Source organism: Saccopteryx leptura, chromosome 7, assembly GCF_036850995.1.
Source record: "Saccopteryx leptura isolate mSacLep1 chromosome 7, mSacLep1_pri_phased_curated, whole genome shotgun sequence".
Classification (NCBI taxonomy): domain Eukaryota; kingdom Metazoa; phylum Chordata; class Mammalia; order Chiroptera; family Emballonuridae; genus Saccopteryx; species Saccopteryx leptura.
The window spans coordinates 76,565,159-76,587,468 of NC_089509.1; the positions used below are offsets into that span (position 1 = coordinate 76,565,159).

Sequence of the window (22,310 nt, forward strand, 5' to 3'; positions counted from 1 at the left end):
GAGAGCTCTTTTAATTTACCCAAAATATTGTATATTAAGTAGTTACTAAGAGTCAGGCAGCATGCTGGGTGCTGGGAATGTAATAAAAAGCCATATATTAACTTGGGCCCCAAGATCTTACCATCTGTTCCAGAAGCCACACGTGTAAACACTTAATTACTAGATAGTGTGTTAGATGGAATCAGAAAATGTGCCCGGTGACAAAGGAGGAGCTCTGTGGAAGGAGCGATTAGCTTTGGGAAGAAGGGAGTGGGGGGATGAAGATATTACTGAAAGATTCCCCAAGGAAATCACGTACAGGCTGGGTTTTGAAGGGTAACTAGGAATCTCCCAGGCAGCCTACAGAGAGCGGGCATTTGACATAGGGAAGAACCATGTGCCAGAGCTCGGAAGTGGCGAGCAGAGGCCTCTTCAGAGGATCCGTGGCGTGCCGTGGCTGGGCCTCAGGGGGTTCATCACTCCAAGCTGCCCACCCAGGACACAGATGTATGATACTTAACGTGTACCTCAGGGCGATTATCCTGGGACTTAGGGAGTTGGCCACGAACTGAATCTCAACAGGAACTCTGCCTCCTGTGGCAGGATATAACTTACCCCTCTGCACTTCATTGTAATCTCCCCCATGCCAGCAGAAACCCACTTCCGGATAGGAAGCGAGGAGAAGGGAGGAATCTATAAAAACAGTCTCCCTGTCTAACACAGGGCTCTGAGACCAGTTCCACAGAGCTCTTTGTGCCAGCACTGGAGGACATGGTTTCACTCCCTGGCCAAAATGAGTGCTGAGTATTTTGGCTGTATAACAAAAACAAACCCCCTTGCCTTTGTTTGAATCAGGCCCGCCTCAGAGAAAACATTCCCTTGGAATTACTCCTGCGTCACAGGAACATACTTCAGACTGAAAAGGTTTGTTTTGCCAGTCTGGATCCTTCCACCTTTACAAGGCATATCCAAATGAATCGAGTCCCTGTGCTTAAGGCATCTCTACTTGGATTAGAACACAGTAAAGTCGAGAAATGATGGCAAAACACTGAGTGATTTAGCCTGACCAGGAGGTGGCGCAGTGGATACAGTGTCGGACTGGGATGTGAAGGATCCAGGTTCAAGACCCCGAGGTCGCCAGCTTCAGCACAGGCTCATCTGGTTTGAGCAAAGCTCACCAACTTGGACCCAAGGTCGCTGGCTTGAGCAAAGGGTTACTCGGTCTGCTGTAGCCCCACGGTCAAGGCACATATGAGAAGGCAATTAATGTACAACTAAGGTGTCACAACGAAAAACTAATGATTGATGCTTCTCATCTCTCTCCGTTCCTGTCTGTCTGTCCCTGTCTATCCCTCTCTCTGACTCTCACTCTGTCTCTGTAAAAAACAAGCAAACAAAAAACGCTGAGTGATTTAACTACAGGACACTGTGTGATAGGTACCCCGTAAGCCCTTGACTAGAATTGTTACCTGGTGATTGCCAGAGACCTAGACTTAGGAGGGGGAGAGCTGGGCAGTGGGATGTGGGGCTCTCATCAAAGATCTTGACTGTCTTTTTTTGTTTGTTTGTTTTTGTTTTTGTTTTTCATTTTTCTGAAGCTGGAAACAGGGAGAGACAGTCAGACAGACTCCCGCATGCGCCCGACTGGGATCCACCCGGCACGCCCACCATGGGGCGACACTCTGCCCACCAGGGGGCGATGCTCTGCCCATCCTGGGCGTCGCCATGTTGCGACCAGAGCCATTCTAGCGCCTGAGGCAGAGGCCACAGAGCCATCCCCAGCGCCCGGGCCATCTTTGCTCCAATGGAGCCTTGGCTGCGGGAGGGGAAGAGAGAGACAGAGAGGAAAGCGCGGCGGAGGGGTGGAGAAGCAAATGGGCACTTCTCCTGTGTGCCCTGGCCGGGAATCGAACCCGGGTCCTCTGCACGCTAGGCCGACGCTCTACTGCTGAGCCAACTGGCCAGGGCGACTGTCTTGACACAGAACAGACAGCACTTCCATTTTTTGATTCTCAACCAGCTTCACACAAGAGGGCCTACCTCATCTTTTCCTCCCATCACCCCCTGTCTCATCCCCAAACACTATGAGAACTAGTCCCCCCTAGTGGGCAACTGAAGGGGAGGAGTGAGGTGCGCTTCATTATCCCATTTCTCCCGCCCAGTCTCTTCCCCTGTTGTGATGCCTGTGACTAATGGAGACAATTCCTTGTTATCCATCATTCCTCAAAGCTCTTGATCATCAGCATTTGTATCTCCAGGCCATCTTGGAAATGCTTAGCAGATGGGAGGGGGATTAAGTAAATTTTCTCCTCTCTAGGCATCTAGGAAGGAAGCTATGCCGGTATTTATTTGGGGATCAGGGTAAGACTGTTGAATGTTGTAGGAGATTGTGAGGGTGTTTCTTTCCTAGAATCTTTCTCACATTTAGTAGCCAGTATTCCTTTGCAGTCTTATTCTTTCAGCAGTCCAGCTACCATTTGCAGCAAATATATATATTGTCCTGTAGGCAACTACTGGCCCTACATAAAGAAGCAGGGTGCCTACAAGGAGCTTATAGTTTATTTTAGAAAAAGATAGTGGGTCTAAGTCTCTAAAAACATTGCTGGGTAGAGTGAGGGGATGGGATAGTTTATTTCTCAAGATCTCATTTTAAAAACCCATAGGAATCTTCTCCTTTACTTTTGTACAGGAGGCATTTAAACACTTTTGCTTGTGATCAGGAGTAGACACTTTTGATAGAAATCAAGCCCAGCTTTGTTATACGCCTCCCGATGTGGGTATTGGTTGTGAACCCTTGCAAGATTTAAGATGACTGTGATCAAAATTATTCTTGCTATTAAAATGTATTCAAGGACAGTAAGGCCAACCTGGCGCTGCTGTAATAAAGAGGTCCTTCTGAGGTGCTTGAATTAATGGCTCAAGTACTGAAGGGTGAAAATAAGGCCTGTGTCCGGTCTTCCTCTGCAGGATGCTGGGAGGTGGGAGCTGGGTTAAGATTCTGATGAAAGATGTTTTTTGAATGTCACCGGTAGGAGGGCTTGAACTGACATTTATGACACTTGCTCTCTTACTTAGTATGCCTATTCAGCTGAGTGAGAACCATGTTTTTCTTCCTCTTATGTTCTGGAGGAACATGGAGAAACTGCGAAAGAATGACTGTGGTGCCCTTCTCTGACAGTGGAAATACTAGATATAATTCCAGTCTTTTATCATCCATATTGGAAATTTTCTGTCTGGCTTAACCCTTGAAACACAAGTAGCTTGCCACGTGTATATGTAAGAATAGACAAATGGTCTATGTTTAGCATTCAAATTGATAAACTGGCATGTGAAAGTCATTGATGTTACTGTTGAAATTAATTTTTAATTGGATTGTCTTTTTCTTTTTTTATTAATTTTAGAGAGGGGAGAGAGAGAGAGAAGGGGGGGAGGAGCAGGAAGCATCAACTCCCATATGTGCCTTGACCAGGCAAGCCCAGGGTTTCAAACCAGCGACCTCAGCATTCCAGGTCGATGCTTTATCCACTGCGCCACCACAGGTCAGGCTGGATTGTCTTATAAATTGTGTTAAGCCTAATCTGGAGGGACCTGAAACATTGAAGACACAAACAAAGTCCGTCAATTACACATCAAAGCTTTATTGTCTAGCTTGGCCAAGCTGCGGCAACTCCAACAGAGGTCTGGGGGAGAGCGCGCTGGCCCTTTGTTCTACTTAGTTTTTATAGTTTTGTAAGTGGGAAGTACAGAAGCAAAAATTGTAATTAGGAGCCCCTTACCACTATTGGTTATAGTCATATGTCCTTTAACATGATAGGACCACGTTCAATTTGCAAGCCATACATTATTTTGGAGAAAACAAAATTTACAAGTCAACACAATGGTAGAAAGATGTCTTTTTACATATTAAAAGGCATTCCTATATTATCTAGTGTTCATCTGCTCTCTCTGTCCAGAATCACACGTGTTAATCACTCTCATTTACATAGGAGAGGTAGTTTCTGTGGGGACAAATGCCCGAAAATGGCTCATTACTATAAGAAAAGGTTTATTTTGGCTTTTCTCTTCCTGCACCTGGCTAGCCATTCACCCCTTTCCTCACAGGCGTGGTGGAATGTCTGGGAATCCATGTTTTCCTCCTCTTTGCATTTACAATACAATGCCAAGGGCCATCCTGGTCATGCCAATCACACAGTACAGGGACTATTTCTCACAATTTCTTTGCACATCTTAACCCAAATAAAATGTTCTTCAAGCCTCCAAAAATATTAATATTAATTCTGTAGCTTTTGGTACTTTACAACACCTGCGGGTGAGGTGGTGCAGTGGCTTCTCAATTGTAACAGAGTATTTTATTCTTTGTCACTCTCATGCTAAGAGTTACTTAAAGTTCTTATATAACCCTTTCTACTGAGTAGACATTATCTTGTCCATTTAGAATTCATTTCAAATGTCTTCTGCTCCAAGAATCCTTTTCTGGAAATTGTATCCTACACATAGCCTTCCTTTTCAGAGTTGTTCTCAAGCTTATGGACTGTGTCACATAGTTTAGCACTTAATTGCTACCCAGTTATTTTTCAAGTACTAGTTTTCCTTTCTGACTTTGTTTTTTAACTTCTTAAATGCAAAGACTATACCTTATACTTTTTTAATTCTCCAAGAGATATGCACATAGGAAGATATTACTATAAATGTTTTTGTTTGATTGCTTTTACAGTCCCCTACAAAATGTACTGTGTCAATATTTTTTTCATTTTTAAAGCTCTTGAGTAATACTGGATGTTATATCTCAAAAATTGATAAATACGCAAAGAACATTTGAAAGCTAAAGTAAAAGCTGATCCTTTAATATGATAGCTTTTTCCTAAGATAACATTCTGCCATCCATTGTACATCTGTAAAAACTGCAGTGTATTTTAATCATTTACATATGCTTCTACCTCGTGCTATAATTCTATTCAATTAGTTGAGGCAGCTTAAACCAAAAATCTGCAGTAATCTGGAAACCATATAGTATTTAGGCCTGAATTAGATTATTTTGTATTCCAGCTCCCCAGCCTAAAAGCTCTTTGTCTTTGGGCAAAATACTTAATCTCTCTAAACCTCAGACTCTGGTACTGTCGAATAGACAGATATGAGTATTAAGTAAACTAATCCATGCTAAGTATATACTTATTATGTTACCTGGCATACAGTTAGCCTTCAATAAATGTTAAATAATATAAAATAACAAAAGTAAAATAATAATTATAAATAAATAAAAATCAGGACCAGGGGAAATATAGGGTGAGGTAAAGTAGGTTTATCATTGTCTATATGGAGAATAGTACAATAATTAATAAATAATACAAGAATAAAAACTCTGTGTTTAGCACACTCACAACTGTAAACATACGTTTGCCTAATCCTGTATAATTGAGAAGATTCTACAATTACTCATTAAAAGCCTGGCCATAAAGGGCTAGTCGGTACACACTGTTCCTAAAGTTATCACTGGGGAAGTGAAATTTCTACTGGCTTTGGTATAAAGTCAGTTCTCATGTGTGGCTTGATCTGGGGAGACACTGAGCCTGAAGTGTCAGTGTTGCTAAGTGTGGACGGTAAACACAGTCAGCTTTGACAAATAGCCAAGAAGGAGTTAACACATATTGCAAGGAGAGTCAATTTGTGTGTCTTTGTTACTGTTATCAGTATTTGGGTATAACATCAATTTTTTTTGTTTTGTTTTTTTGTTTTTTAGTGAGAGACAGAAAGAGAGCGAGCGAGAGAGAGACAGACAGGAAGGGAGAGAGCTAAGAAGCATCAACTCATACCTGTATTACTTTAGTTGTTCATTGATTGCTTATCACATGTACCTTGACTGGAGGGCTTAAGCTGAGCCAGTGACACCTGGCTAAAGCCAGCAACCTCAGGCTCAAGTCAGCAACCGTGAGATCATGTTGATGATCCCACACTCAAGCTGGTGAACCCACACTCAGTCAAGCCAGTGACTTTGGGGTTTTGAACCTGGGACCTCAGCATCCCAGTCTGACACTCTATTCAGTGTGCCACCCCAGGTCAGGCTAGGGGGTAGTATCTTTTTATTCTTACTATTTGATACACCAACTTAGTTATCTCTACTAAAATTGTAGCTTCAATATAAACACATTTACCATGCCACTGAATAAATCTGTTCATTCCTTTCATTAAATAGAGAATCATCACCTACTTTTTCACAGTTCTCTAATAAAAAGTAAACAAAATACAGTGGTACCTTGAGATATAAGCAGCCCAACATATGAATTTTTTTTAAGATACAAGCTGCAACTCGGTCCGTATTTTTGTTCAAGATCCAAGTAAAATTCCGAGATACAAGTCATGATTCAGAAGCTGCCACTAGTTGGTGCATTGGCGCACGGGTCCAGTATCAGCAGCACAATACCAGCATCTTGTTCTTTCTCACGTGTTACCCGCAGAATGAAATCGAATCTCATGCGCTGTACTTGTTCTTGCTCATTTTTGCATTTTTTACTTTTTTTGTGTGCTATCATGGGGCCGAAGAAAGTGAGTGTAAAGGACAGTGGTGAGAAGAAAAACAGAATGATGTTGTTAGAAGTAAAGCAAGGAATAATAGAAAAACATGAGCGTGGTATATGAGTGGTTGAACTGGCAAAGCTGTACGACTGCAATACATCTACAATTTGTACTATCCTTAAACAAAAGGATGCCATCAAAAGCACAATCCAGCGAAAGGAACTACAATTCTGTCCCAATTAAGGGCAAATGTACATGAAGAAATGGAGAAGTTTCTGCTGGTGTGGGTGAAAGAGAAAGAGCTGGCAGGAGATACAGTGACGGAGACTATATGTGAAAAGGCACGCATTATTTATGGCGACTTGAAGAAGAAAGAACCATCAACATCAAAAGAGTCAGCAGAAGATACGTTTAAGGCAAGTCATGGCTGGTTTGAAAATTTCAAGAAGAGATCTGACATCTACTCAGTGGTGAGGCATGGTGAAGCTGCGAGTGCTGACGTTAAGGCAGCTGAGGAGTACATTGCACATTTTGCTGCGCTTATCGCAAAGGAAGGCTACATCCCCCAACAAGTGTTCAACTGTGATGAAACAGGATTGTTTTGGAAAAAAATGCACCAGAGGACTTTCATTGCTGCAGAGGAGAAGAAGCTGCCAGGCCATAAACCCATGAAGGACGGTCTGACCCTTTCATTGTGTGCAAATGCTAGCAGTGACTGTAAAGTAAAGCCACTGCTAGTGTATCATTCTGAAAATCCTCGAGCCTTTAAGACTCACAAGATTCTTAAAGAAAAACTGCAGGTTATGTGGCACACCAATGTTAGGGCATGGGTTACATGGCAATTTTTTATTGAATGGGTAAATCTCATCTTTGGTCCTGCAGTGAAGAAATATCTTCAAGAAAATAAACTCCCGATGAAACATTACTAATCCTTGATAATGCTCCAGCCCACCCACCTGGTCTTGAAGATGACATTCTCAATGAGTTCAAATTCGTGAAAGTCCTCTATCTCCCACCCAACCTGACTTCAATCTTGCAACCTATGGATCAGCAGGTCATTTCCAAATTTAAAAAGCTTTACACGAAGCACTTGTTCCACTGCTGCTTTGAGGTGACTTAGAATACAGTTCTAACCCTTCGAGAATTTTGGAAAGATCACTAAAACATCGTGATATGTTTACGCATTATTGACTTGGCTTTGCAAGAGGTTACAAGAAGAACCTTGAACTCGGCATGGAAAAAGTTATGGCCTCATGTTGTTGCAGACAGGGACTTCGAAGGATCGAACCAGAGACCGAGACCAAGGTAGAAAGAAGCGTTGGAGGAGATTGTGTCCCTCGGAAAGTCGATGGGTCTGGAGGTAGATGAGGGTGATGTAAACGAGCTCGTTGAGGAACATGAGGAGGAACTCTCAACTGAGGAGTTGAAGGAGCTACAGATGATGCAATATACGGAGCTTCTGCAAGAGATTAGTAGTGAGGAGGAGGTAGAGTCGGAGGAAGTGATTTCTACAAGTGAAATTAAAGACATGCTGGCAATGTGGGAGAAGCTTTCAAGTTTCATTGAAAAAGAAACACCCCAAAAAAGTTTCAACTGGTCATGCTTCAGCACTTTTTAATGACGCTTGTTTGTCACATTTCCGTAACATTTTAAAAGGCAGGCAAAAGCAAACATTTTTGGATAGATTTTTATTCAAAAGTCCTGCAAGTGAAAGTGCTGAAAGTGCAGCCAAAAAAGGCAAAAACAGGTGATGATTAAATGAAAAATACATAATGTTAAGCTTAGGTTAAGTTTAAAGTTAAGAAAGTGCATTTTTTTACAATTAAGTTTTTGTGGTTTCATTTTAAGTAAAGAAAGTGCAGTTTTAGTTTACATGTCTACAATGCCTGCAGCCCTTCCTCCCTCCCTCCTCCTCCGCCATTCACCTCTGTTAGCCATACTCGTCTGTCTCCAAGGAAGAATACAGTACTAAATAACACTTTTTTCTTTTATTTCATATATTTTGTTATACATTTGTAAAGTATACATGTGTGTTTTATTAAAAACACATCTTTTTCATAATTTAGGATGGTTTGGGGATGTTTCACAGGGCTGGAACAGATTAAATCTATTTCAGTTATTTTAAATGGGAGAAATTTTTTTGATATACGAGTTGACTGACTTACAAGCTCGGTTACAGAACAAATTAAACTCTTATCTCAAGGTACCACTGTAAAAGCATTTTCTTTACCCAGCTTATTTTACCCCAGAAATTTTAGAGGAAAGTTCTTTCAGGTAGCACAATTGTCAGGTTTTCCTTCCTTGTCTTACAAATATATAAAATGATGGAGTGTCACTCTGGCTGGTTGTAGAACGTCAGCCCAGCGTGTGGATGTCCTGGGTTCGATTCCCAGTCAGGGCACACAGGAGAAGTGACCATCTGCTTTTCCACCCCTTCCCTTTCTCCTTCTCTCTCTTTCTTTCTCTTTGCCTCCCACAGCCATGGCTTGATTAGTTCCAGTGCACTGGCCCCAGGTGCTAAGGTTGGGTCCATGGAGCCTCTGCCTCAGGTGCTAAAAATAGCTCAGTTGTGAGCATGGCCCCAGATGGGCAGAGCATCAGCCAGGGCTGCCGGGTGGATCCCAGTTGTAGTGATGCAGGAATCTGTTTCTCTGTCTCCTCTCCTCTCACTGGTAAAGAAAGAAAAAACAATGGGTTTTATATTTCTTTCTTTTTTTTTTTTTTTTTTGTATTTTTCTGAAGCTGGAAACGGGGAGAGACAGTCAGACAGATTCCCGCATGCGCTGGACCGGGATCCACCCGGCACGCCCACCAGGGGGCGATGCTCTGCCCCTCCGGGGCGTCACTCTGCCACGACCAGAGCCACTCTAGTGCCTGGGGAAGAGGCCAAGGAGCCATCCCCAGCGCCCGGGCCATCTTTGCTCCAATGGAGCCTTGGCTGCGGGAGGGGAAGAGAGAGACAGAGAGGAAGGAGGGGGGGAGGTGGAGAAGCAAATGGGCGCTTCTCCTATGTGCCCTGGCCGGGAATCGAACCCGGATCCCCCGCACGGCAGGCCGACGCTCTACCGCTGAGCCAACCGGCCAGGGCCTATATTTCTTTTTAAAAATTTATTTTACTTTACTTTTTATTTTTAGGTGACAGGTGGGGAGATAGTGAAGTAGACTCCCACATGTGCCCTGACCAGGATCCAGCTGGAAACCTGTCTGTGGCCAATGCTCAAGTACAGAGCTGTTAGTGCCTGAGGCTGATGCACTCAACCAAAATATCCTCAGTGCCCAGGGCCACGCTCAAACCAATTGAGCCACTGGCTTCGAGAGGGAAGGAGGAAGAGAAGAGGGAGAGGGAGAGGTAGAGAAGCAGATGGTCACTTCTCCTGTGTGCCCTGATTGGGAACTGAACCTGGGATGTCCATACACCAGGCCAACACTCTATCCACTGAGCCACTGGCCAGGGTTGGTTTTTAGATTTCTAGATTGCTGCTTTATTATTTGAAAATTAGAGGACCAGAATACAACTGGGTAAAAACATTGGCAAGAGTTCAGATTATTAATATGATTATTAGAAGTTTGCATATTCAAGTTTAAGAACAAGAAGCATAATTCTATTATTATCTTTTGCGTACAAAGGTGAGGTTACTAACCCAACCCCTCTTGAGGACTATTTAGTTGTGCTAGTTTCTTTTCAAGGAAATGATATGGATTCCTCCACTTACATATTTTGAAACAAGGTATTTCAGAGGAACCAATTTAAATTCAACATCTGCCTTAGAAAATGTTGGCACATATAGACAGGTTGGCTTTTTCATTCTTTTGCTTTTAGTACCAGAGACAATTTTTTTTACCGTATACTTAACTATTCTTTCCTTAAGTGAATGCCTGGAGCTGCTTTGCAGAATGTCGTTCCCTTTATCCAATCACTATAAAAAAGCTATAAGGAAACTGACAATCTTACTATGGAGAATCTTTTACATCTGCCACTATATGCCAACCAACAAGGTCTAACAATAGTTTAAAAGCATCCTGACTTAAGTCATCTAGCTGGAAAGGCTTTTAATTATCTTAGAAGACCCAACGTTTTAGAAAACCCTTAGAATTAAAAAAAAGAAAGAAAAAAAAAAAAAGAAAATCCTACTATTGGAAGATTTTGTGTGTGCCCAAGCCTTTATACCTAATAACTGCTAAAATTGTATGATCTAGAATTATAGCAAAAATGTATTTGTTATATATTTTTTGGTCACATAAATACCGTATTTCCCTGTGTATAAGATGCACCTTTTCCCGAAAAATTTGGGGTCTAAAAACTGGGTACGTCTTACACAGTGGTTGTAGTTTTTTTTAACTTGCATTTCCCGCTTTTTCACGCTTGTCTTTTGCATTCATTGTTGAAGACAGTGATTTGTCACAGACACAGATGAGGACAAGCTAATGGATGGGAGCTTTAACAGTGATGAGGAGTTGTATGAATTTTATGATGAATAAAACTTTATGTTCAGTAACTTTATGTAATACATTTTTTTTTCAAAATTCAGGCCTCAAAATTAAGGTGCGTCTTATACATGGGAATGTCTTATACATGGGAGCGTGGTATACATGGGAGTGTCGTATACATGGGGGAATATGGTACTTGTAAATCCTGCAGTTGATTGCTCAGACATAGACACAACAAGTTTGGTGGCACCATTAAAGTTTATGTACAACCGCTGATGTGGTTTCAGGTCTTTGATGATTCATCTTTAAGAAATGACTTACAAAACCTATGCTGGATGTTACTGTTGAATCTAAATTAATTTGGAATGAATTCATTTTATTTCATGGGATATTTTTTAGTTTTTTTCTTTAGGGTTGTTAATAAAAAAATGTGCATCTGAAAAGAAATGGAGTTGACAGCATCTTGAATATATTAATAATACAATTGTGTCAACTTTTATAATTAAGATTCTATGCAGGCATTAGTTCTGAGAAAGCCAGCATTATCTAAGGTACTGAAATTGTTTAGCCAGATAAAGCAAATACTTTGACTTCTGTGAAAATTGAGTGCATACTACCTCTAATCCTCTAGTCCATATTTCTAGTTAAAAAAATACCTACTTGAAATGATTACCAAAACATATATACAACTAAGAAAAATTGTTTTGATGTTTTTCTGTTAACTGTAGGGCATGTAAACTAATGTGACCAATAAAAATAGTGTTTATTCTGTATGCATCTACTTAAGTAAGATCATCCCTGGTAATATGATTGTGTGCCAGACATTGTAAATTTCTACCTTGTTGGGTGCTGGATATATTTATATTCTTGAGCCTTATTCTGGGACACAGCTAAATTATTTGGAAATAGTATGATCCTTTAGGGTCTTGCTTTTAAAGATTACTTAGGTGGAACCAGAGCAATGTTTAGACTAGAGCCAATTCTTTCATAACACAAACACATGATGTTTTGAGCATCTACCAATCCCAGGAATCGAGTTTGTCCAGTTTGGCTGGTGAAACCAGCATGATTCTTGGCCCTGGGTGGGTTCTGAGTGCTGTTTCTATAATATATAATGCTTTCAGTGGTTCTTCCCCTGGCTCTGCAGTTTCTACACATGCTTTTGCTGATCAGTACTCTGTTGAATACTTGAGGGAAACCATCTGCAGATTTTTGGAGTTTCTGCGATGCTCTCTTCCTCTGGTACTCTCGCCTGGAATTCTGGCTGCCTTGCTCTCCCCAGACTGTCAGCTCCATCTCCTCCGCCCAGTGGTTCCCTCTCTATGCCTTGAAGCTTTCAAACTCTAACCAGAAAATAAACAGAAGCTTCTCATTTCCCCCCCTTTTCTCAGAGGCTACTGTCCTTATTGCTGATGTCCAGTATCTTGGGGACTATTATTTCATATATTTTGTCCAGGTTTTGGTTGTTTCCGATTGGACAGTCAATCCAGTCCCTGTTAATTACAGTTTGGTCAGAAGCAGACTAATGTCAGATTAAATCTTGAATTTATATTAATCTTTTGGTTTAATTTTCTAAAACATAGGTTAAGAGTTTCTGATGACATTATCTCCAGATGAGATTATTTTTCAGGGATCAAGTCCATGATTTAGTCTAGGTATAATCACATGACTTTTAATCCTTTCTATTTATAAAACCGATTGTGTCATTATCTTTTTATTACATTGAGAGCAGTGCTCTAATAAAGATTTAAATCAGATGATATGTAGTTGCTGTACATTAAAATAACGACTTTTTTTTTTTATTCTCCTCCCCACAAGTGGTGAAGATATAATGAAACTGGTAAGGAGTCATTGTAAATGGTTTATACTCTTTTGGAAAACAAATTGGAACTATATGGTAAAAGACATAAAAATTGTTATAGTCTTTGAATAAGTAGCCCTACTTATAGAATTATAGCTAATGTAAATAAAATGTAAAAATCTGTACCTTCAACAATGTTAGTCATGGTGTTAATTATAATGGAAAAAAATGGAAATAATTTGAATTTCAATAAAGGTGCCCAATAAGGGGTTAATTACCGAAAATATATAAGGAACTCCTACTGCAACTCAACAGCAAAAAAATCCAAAACCCAAAAAACAACCTAACAACCCAATTAAAATATGGGTGAAGGATTTGAATAGACATTCTCCAAAGAAGATATACAAATGTCCAATAAACAGAAATGAAAAAGTAAAATCTGCTCCACCTCACTAGTCATTAGGGAATGCAAATCCAAACCAAAGTTGGAGACCCTTTGTACCCATTAAGACTGCTATTATAAAAAAACAGGAGAAATAACAGGTGCTGGTGAGGACATGGGGAATTTAGAATTCTTGTACGTTTCTGGTAGGAATGTAAAACGGTGCAGCTACTGTGGAAAACAGGCAGCTTCTCAAAGTTTTAAATACATATATTGTTACCCATATGACCTAGTACTTCCACTTCTAGGTATACACCCAAAAGAACTGACAGCAGGGACTCAGACACCTGCACACCGGAGTTCAGAGCAGTAGCTTCACATTAGTAGCCAAAAGGTGGGAACAGCCCGAATGTCCCTCGGTGGATGAATGGATACGCAAAATGTGTTTTTCACGTACAATGGAATATTAGCCTTAAAAAGGAAGGGAATTCGGACACATACTACAACGTGGTTGAACTTTGGAGACCTTATGCTAAGTAAAATAAGCCAGACACAAGAGGACAGGTACCGTAGGGTCCACTTACAATGAAGTACCTCGGTCAGTGTTTCTCCGCTGCCAGTTCGCCAGAAATCTGTGCTAGACTGCGAAAAAGTTAACTACCTTGATCTTATATGAAGACCAGGGACTTGAACTCTTTTGAGAACCGGCAGGAAGTTCCTGGCAGACTGGCACCTGAAAAACACTGACTTAGAGTACTCAAATTCATAGACACACAAAGTGTCATAGAGACCCAGGGCCTGGGGAAAGTTACTGTTCAGTGGATACAGAGTTCCAGTTTGGGATGGTAAAAAATATTCTGGAGATTGATGACGGGGATGGTTGCATAACATTGTGAATGTACTTAATTCCATGAACTACAGACTTAAAAATGGTTAAAGTGGTAAATTTTATGTTAGTATAAATAGACGAATAGATACCTTTTACAGATAAATGTGTAAAAGATGAGGTTAGTCTGTGTGTATAAATATTTTTTAAATGAACAATTCATACTTGAAAAGAAAAGTAAGCTAAGGAGGACTGCTCACACAACCCCCCTGCCCTTCTTCTGCAGGCGTGACCCACGCGGCCATCTGGGCAGCCTGCATCTCCTATCTCAGTGCGGCCGTGCCCCCTGAGCTGAGGACGTCCGCTCAGGGCATCCTGCAGGGCCTCCACCTGGGCCTGGGGAGAGGGTGTGGAGCCATGATTGGAGGCGTGTTAGTCAATTATTTTGGTAAGAATCACTTTCTCTGTTTCCGCTTCTTCTTTGATGAAAACTTAGGATTTTTCCGCAACACTTCAATAAACACACAAATTGTTACTGAAGATTGGCAGAAGGTACTCCCGTGGTCATGTTCTCTTCCTAGCTTTCACGGTAGACATCATTGTAAAGCAGTGTGCCTGAGTTGTTAAGATGATTAGAGCTAGCCTGTAACCACGCACGCTTCTCTGACAAATAGCTTAATGAGATGCTACAACGGATATCTCAAGAAGCCAAACAAATGAGCAAGCACATGTGCTGGGGGGTCACTACCTTAAGACAACAGTCTGCCTGCCCTGTCACACTCCCTTATTGGAAAGACAGGGAGGGCTTGCGGTGAAGATGAGGTTAGTCTGCTCTGTGATCTTAACTGCTCAGTCATCTGTGGAAGATGGGTCCAGGATGTCTGAATTTATAGTACTATTTGAGCTCCAACTACAGATGAATAGGGTTGTTTAATAGGTAAATGGTCTTTATGAAGAAGAGAGCACCATTGAATTGTAGGGTAAAAGGCACTCAGAGACAATCGTTTATAAACGCAGTTTTAAAATCTGACCAGTGACCGATCCAGTACCAGCACCTGAGCCTCCTGACACCTGTGCAGGCCTGTGTATTTCCCCCACTGTGTGAAGCTAACGGCTGTTTGCCATTCTCTGGTTCATCCCAAGCTCTGCTGCCTTTGTCCTGAACTTTAGAACATTAACAGTTCTGCATGAGGGCCACCTGCATTTCCTGGAACTACTCTACAGTGCTCTGTTTTCACAGGGGCTGCTGCAACCTTCCGAGGAATTGGCATGGCCTGCCTGGTGATCCTCCTGCTCTTTGCCCTGATCCAGTGGCTGGCAGTGCCAGATGAGGAGGAAGGTAAACCTGTCCATTCTTTCTTAGTGGCTCTAAAGGTTGAAGCCATGGGGAATTCTACACATACCCCTCAGAAACCCAGCGGTGCTAACAGTGTGCAAGAGACCTGCTAGGTTTTCTGAGGTGCATCAGTGGACTCCTGTGTGCCATTCCTGGAGAGAAGCTCCTACTGAGTTGAAAGAATATCGGTCATTTTTTTTTTTTTTAAATAAATTTTTATTAATGGTAATGGGATGACATTAATAAATCAGGGTACATATATTCAAAGAAAACATGTCTAGGTTATTTTGTCATTAAATTATGTTGCATACCCCTCGCCCAAAGTCAGATTGTCCTTCGCCACCCTCTATCTAGTTCTCTGTGCCCCTCCCCCTCCCCCTAACTCTCCCCCTGTCCTCCCTCCCCCCACCCCTGGTAACCACCACACTCTTGTCCATGTCTCTTAGTCTCATTTTTATGTTCCACCAATGTATGGAATCATGTAGTTCTTGTTTTTTTCTGGAATATCGGTCATTTTAAGTAGCTTGGGACATTCTTGTTTTTGTTTTGGTTTATTGGTTTAAAATTTCTCTAGTATTTTAGAGGGATTTAAAATTTATATCAAAATAGATATAAGGCTATATACACAGTAATTTTCCTACTAGGGATAGGAAGTGGTACTAATCTATAATTTTACCTTCTTTTGAAAATAATGCCTAAACCTTAACTTTAAAGTTTTCCCTCAGTTAGGCATGGCCTTCATTAAAATTGTTATATAAAATTGTTATAAACATCAACTATAATGTTTAAATGAGAACAACTATTCAACTTTCTTTATTTTATGAAGAAGGCCAACAAGTAGAATGGAAATATTCCTCTTTTGCTCTTAGGTCCCAGAACAGGGCTCATCTTCTTTTGTGTCCTGTCCTTTGAGTGGCATTTGCGTTAAGTGCCTGAAGTGCTTCTGTTAGGAAAACTAGCCTGTTACAGACACTCCAGAGACAGACTTTAATTTCAACAAGTTATTCAGAAAGACCGGTGCTAGTTTTTCTCACTCTCGTTCTTTTATAATCTTAACTGGATCATATGTCTTCTACAGTTTTGGCCACCATGCCTTCTGTAGAAGGCCAATGTATTGCTGGTGGCTGTGGCCATGCAGGTTCACATTGGATTTGGGCAGACAGTAGAGAAACTGGAGCTGGAGGATGGTGGGCCATTCGTTTATTAGAGTCTTGCAACAACAGATGAGCAAGCAGGCAGGGAAAGCTGCTTCTCCCTCTCAGGACTCACAAGCAAACAGGCCAATCCCTTCTCCAGCAAACAACAGTAAAAAATGGCCCCTCCCAATGGTGGCAGGCCGTCTGCAATCTACAATCTGCCGCCCTGAGAGCACGCACCTGCAGCCTTACATAGACTATACACACGTGGTGCTGCCCTGTGCTCATGCACCAGTCAGGCAAAGTACAAGACGAGCAGGCCTAACACACTTGTTTGCCCAACATTCCACCCCTTTAGGGTTGCTCACTTCACAATCTACACCACAGGTATCTTCTGCAATGGTCCCTGTGTGAGGGGTGAGGTACATTACATACACAGACTGCAGCAACAGCACAAGTTATACAATTACAATAATTACAAAGGCGCCCTTCACAATGTCTCCTTGAGCACTCCGCCCAAGATGCTAACTGGAGGCTCATCCTTAGCCCCCCACTCCACTGTATGGGGGAGGCCTGGATAGTCCAGGGCTGTGTTCATGGAAATGGTAGTGTCCTTGGTGCGTCTTTGCAACTGGATGAGAGCAGCTTCCTGGTGCAGGAGGGCCTCCACCAGAGCTGGGGCCCCCCATCAGGATCTCTCATACTGTCCAAAAGTGGCATGTCCATCCAACAAGGGAGCCAGCGCCCCCTTCTGGTTGCAGTCCAAGAGTCCATTACACTGCTCAGTGAGCAGTCCATGACAGACAGCCCAGCTGTCAAGGTAGAGGTCCATTACAAGCAACTAGGCATACAGCTCTTTCTTAATGGACTTCAGCGCCTTTTCCATAAGTGCTCTTTCCACTGCCACAATCCCCATCCAAACCCCTCAGCAAGCTCACAGGGCCTGGCAGGGTCAAACACATTCAAGGCCTGTGCCACCTTGATAGTTCTCTTACCTGCTGTTGCTGCTGCCGCTTCTGGGCAACCACTGGCTGGGCTCAACATAGGTTTGTGGACAGCTGTTTAAATGCCTGCTCCCACCAACTCAGAGCCATTCCACCAGCACGATGCTGCTTCGGTGACCGTTTTGGCTCCGGTAACTGCCAGCTCTCGGCCTGAAGCTTGAGACTCGAACTCTTGAACCCGCAGTTGTGTCTCCAACTGTTGGTGCCAGTGTTCTACTTCCAGGGAAAACTGCATCTCACAAACCTGTAACTGCTTCTCCAGAGATCACTCCAGTTCCAGGCACCATTGGTGTTTGGCCTGCATTTCATACTGCTGCTTTCGAGAGCCTTCTTCTCCAGTGCTCGCTCCAGTTCAAGCCATTGCTGCTTCTCAGCCTGTAGCCTGACCTGCAGCTCTTTCTCCAGTGACCGTTCCAGCTCATGCTGTTGCTGCCTCTCGGTCTCAAGCTCATCCTGGAGCTCTCGACCTCAGGCAGCCTCTCACAGGGCTATAAAAAACACCCAGCCCATGGTTCCCAAAAGGAGAGCCACGGGAACCATACACTGGAGAGCAACAACCACTCCTCTGTCCCACCCTTCCACGGTGTTGGCAGCTCCATAGCAATCTGCTCTGAATCCTGCCAGCTGTGCCAGATGTAAGGCCGGTGGCCATGGCCATGTAGGTTCACAGTGGATTTGGGCAGATGGTAAAGGAACTGTGGAGCTGGAGGATGGTGGACCATTCCATTTATTAGAGTCTCACAATGGCGGACGAGCAAGCAGGCAGGGAAAACTGCTTTCCTCTCTTTCTCAGGACTCACAAGCAACAGGCTAGGGTGAGGGAGGGAACCTCTTCTCCAGAAAACAATAGCAAAAAAATGCCCCCTCCCAAAGGTGGCAGGCAGTCTGCAATTTACATTCTGCAACCCTGAGGGCAAGCACCAATCAGTCAAAGTACAAGGTGAGCAAGCCTAACACACTTGTTTGCCCAACAACCAATAAAGACAGCTGTCACGTAAGAGGGGACAGGGAATGGGATCTAACTAAAACCTGCAAAGTGAATGGTACTGTGGTCATATTAGGGATATTAATACCTGCTGCTTTTCTCCTATAACTACACCACAACTTCCCTTTTGGTTTACTGAGCTTAAACTCAATGCTTTATTTCTTGGGTCATAGTGTCAACCTGAAAATGAGGGAGCAGTTTTGCTTTTCTGGTGGTCTTGACTTGTAAGAGTCTAAGTGTGTCTTGTCAAGCACTCTACCTGTACGCAAGGAGCAGTTGAGAGAATACAAAGAATTGTTTTAGTTACATAAGTAAAGCCATCATCATTCATATGAGTAGGATATGGACAAGGTGTGGGGGCCAGTCCTACCAAGAACAGCTTCTTGAGGTAAAGTTATCCCCTTTGCATTTGCAGTGGACAGTGAGAAAGTATTCTTATTTGAAAAGAAGGCTGCTCTGGGTTCTTAAAGGGGAAAAACAGCTATCACATGGCTTTTTCTGTTTTGATGCTTATCTTTAAAATCTCAATCCTGTAGGCCCCGGAGATGTTACATCTAAGTTAAGTGAACAGTACATTTCATAAATCAGTAGAAGTGTATGTCTATTAAGCCACATAAGGATACCCTGGATGATAAGCCTCACATTCAATGTCTTGGTACTTGCACCAAGTAAAGAAGAAGCCCTTGATACACAGTAATTTATTAATGTTGCCAAGCACACCAGAATGGACTTATGGGCTGTCTACTGATTTAGTTTATTTTTATGTTTGCTTAAACACATAGAAAACTCTGAAAAATAGTTTAAATATGCTTTTCTCTCCAGACAAGACAATGTTGGCAGAAAGGATTCCCGTTCCATCGAGTCCTGTCCCCATAGCAACCATCGACTTGGTGCAGCAACAGACTGAAGATGTCTTGCCACGCATTGAGCCCAGGCTTCCACCCAAGAAAACCAAGCACCAGGAGGAACAGGAGGACGTGAACAAGCCAGCCTGGGGAGTCAGCTCCTCTCCCTGGGTGACTTTGGTCTACGCACTCTACCAGATTAAAGAGATGATGCAACTGGCAAGAGAAAGCCGTGCTTCTGAGGTCCAGCCTTTACAGGTAAAGTTTCTCAACTGACCTGCCTTAAGTGGGCCGTCTTTTTTTTTTTTTTTTCATTTTTCTGAAGCTGGAAACAGGGAGAGACAGTCAGACAGACTCCCGCATGCGCCTGACCAGGATCCACCCGGCACGCCCACCAGGGGCGGTGCTCTGCCCCCCAGGGGGCGATGCTCTGCCCATCCTGGGCGTCGCCATATTGCGACCAGAGCCACTCTAGCGCCTGAGGCAGAGGCCACAGAGCCATGCCCAGCGCCCGGGCCATCTTTGCTCCAATGGAGCCTTGGCTGCGGGAGGGGAAGAGAGAGACAGAGAGGAAAGCGCGGCGGAGGGGTGGAGAAGCAAATGGGCGCTTCTCCTATGTGCCCTGGCCGGGAATCGAACCCGGGTCCTCTGCACGCTAGGCCGACGCTCTACCGCTGAGCCAACCGGCCAGGGCAAGTGGGCCGTCTTTTAATTATTTAGTTATTCATTCAGCAAGCTTATGGAAGGTCTGGTGGGGAAACACATGCTAAACCAAGAATTTCAGTACTGTGTGACCAGTGCATTATGGAGGAGTACACAAGTCCCATCGAGGGAATGTTTTACTTCTGGAGTTCAGAAAGGCTTCACAGAAGACAGTGCTTCTTGAATGAAGGAAAATGAAGCCTAACCAGGCAGTGGTGCAGTAGATGGAGTATTGGCCTGGGATACAGAGGACCGGGTTTGAAACCCCAAGGTTGCTGGCTCAGGCTCATCCAGCTTGAGCTCGGGCTCATTCAACTTGAGCATGGGATCACAGACATGACCCCATGGTTGCTGGCTTGAGCCCAAAGGTTTCTGGCTTGAAACTCAAGGTCGCTGGCTTGAGCAAGGGGTTCACTGGCTTAGCTTGAGCTCCCCAGTCAAGGCACATATGAGAAAGCAATCAGTGAACAACTAAGGTGCCACAACCATGAGTGGATGCTTCTCATCTCTCTCCCTTCCTCTCTGTCCCTCTCGCTCACTTACTTTCTCTAGCTAAATATATATATATATTTTCTTCTGATTCTGCATATTTCTTTAAATTTTCAGTATTGATGGAAACCAGTTGCAATGAGATAGATATATGTCTCTTGCTTTGGGGGGTATTAATTTCTGTAATTCTAAAATTCTGGTGGGGACAGTATAAATAATAGGATCTTAATAAATATCTGATGAATTAATAAATACATTGAGCCTCTGTGTCTGATAAGGACACTGAACTCAGTGAAAGTGTAGTTTTGCTGGTGGCCTCACATGAAAAATTAAAAGTGTGATTTTTCTTGTCCTTAGAGGTGGTCTCTCCTGAGTAAAGTCAAATCATGTTGCTAAATCTGTGGGTGGTGGTAACAAAGCTACATAATGCCTGTGGAGAATGACTGAGTGTGACTGCTGTCAACAGTTGGGCCAGAGTAATGTGTCCACCTCCCTGTGTTTATGTTAATCACTCCCTTTTACTTGATGTGTCATGTTGGTTCTGTATTCAGAGGACACAGAAGAAAAAATAAATAAAGGGAAAAGATGAGTAATTTGAGCCTAACCTGTGGTTGCACAGTGGATAAAGCGTCAGCATGGAATGCTGAGGTCACTGGTTCGAAACCCCGGGCTTGCCTGGTCAAGGCACACTGCTCCTCCCCCCTTCTCTCTGTTTCTAAAATGAATAAAGAAAATCTTTTATAAAAATTTTTAAAAAGAGTAATTTGAGTAACAACCTTTTTAAAAAATCTGAACTACCTTTATCACAACTTTGTAAACTATCATCTACTGTTTCTTTAATTTAAACCAAACAGCATTCTTCACTGATAACCACATGCACTCTGGTCTATGCATGAATCAACTTATTAAGACTGATTCACATAAATCCTCTGCTTAGTCAAGAGGAGAACACTGGAGTGAGAGGGATGTATAAAAATGCAAAGCAGGGAAGTGAAGCAGAAGAAAGGATATCTATTGCTAGAATAGCAGTGTTTTCATTCCTTTGGGTATTCATTTTCACAGGAGCCTGTGAGGCTTAAGTATCATTGATTTTTTTCCCTGTTAAGATGTTAAAGTTAATAAAAAACTGGCTGGTATGGCTTAGTAATTCTTATGAAAAAGCCATTATACTAAGGTGTTGTGTTTTTTTTTTCATTTTAGTATCATTCACAGAAATAATATATTTTTTTTAGTGCTCAGCTATTTGAAGTGATAGGTACTAATTCAGAGGAAACCCTATTTTTAAAAAACTATGTCCTGATTTGTAAAAATCAGGAATGTGGTATGGAATGTAGCAATGTGGCATTTTACAGACGCTGTGTGTGATGTGCTAGAGCAAGTGTATACTCACAGTTATGACTGGTTACAGAAATGCTTGTTTTCATTCCCTTTTTTATGTGAATGTTCATAGTCAACTTTTAGTGTATACATTTAGATCCCAAATATACATAGGACTCTTAAGTTGAAGACATTCTTTTCCTGGCCCTGTCTCTAAGGCTGAGGATGCCTTCCTTCCAATTAGATGAGGGGCCTTCCAACTGTTGAATTCTGTGGTCTTAGCAAGTGGCCTGGGTTTCAGCTCCATGCTGCTTGCCCAGCGACTTGCCACAATGGCAGATGGGGGCTCCGTAAATATTTGCTGATGCAAATTGTATTCCTAGTAGTAACAGACATTTTGATATTAATGTTCCTTTATCCACAAAATCCATCCGCTTATATATAGTGTTTGTGTTTTTCATGCGGCTTTGGCAGTTGCACATAGGAAAAGAGATGAAAGGTAAGACATTCTATCCTTATTCCTCTATTACTTGTTCCCTGAAGTGGTCACTTGAGGGTGATCTCCCATGT

The 22,310-nt window shown here is 42.5% G+C and overlaps 1 protein-coding gene and 1 non-coding gene across 5 annotated transcripts in view; one reads left to right on the plus strand and one right to left on the minus strand.

The window, feature by feature from the left end:
* Window positions 1–22,310, plus strand: part of MFSD6 (major facilitator superfamily domain containing 6) — an 83,922-nt gene that overhangs the window by 59,404 nt on the left and 2,208 nt on the right. For 3 of the 4 annotated variants that reach the window (XM_066346223.1, XM_066346222.1, XM_066346221.1), the window contains 3 exons: window positions 14,213–14,374; window positions 15,167–15,265; window positions 19,210–19,490. In XM_066346223.1, coding sequence (XP_066202320.1) covers window positions 14,213–14,374; window positions 15,167–15,265; window positions 19,210–19,490 — 542 coding nt within the window. Of the gene's footprint in view, window positions 1–14,212; window positions 14,375–15,166; window positions 15,266–19,209; window positions 19,491–22,214; window positions 22,240–22,310 lie in introns of all 4 variants that reach the window. The other variant, XM_066346224.1, reaches the window with a different exon arrangement.
* Window positions 9,502–9,577, minus strand: TRNAG-GCC (transfer RNA glycine (anticodon GCC)). Its single transcript has one exon. It is a non-coding gene; the product is annotated as a tRNA-Gly (tRNA).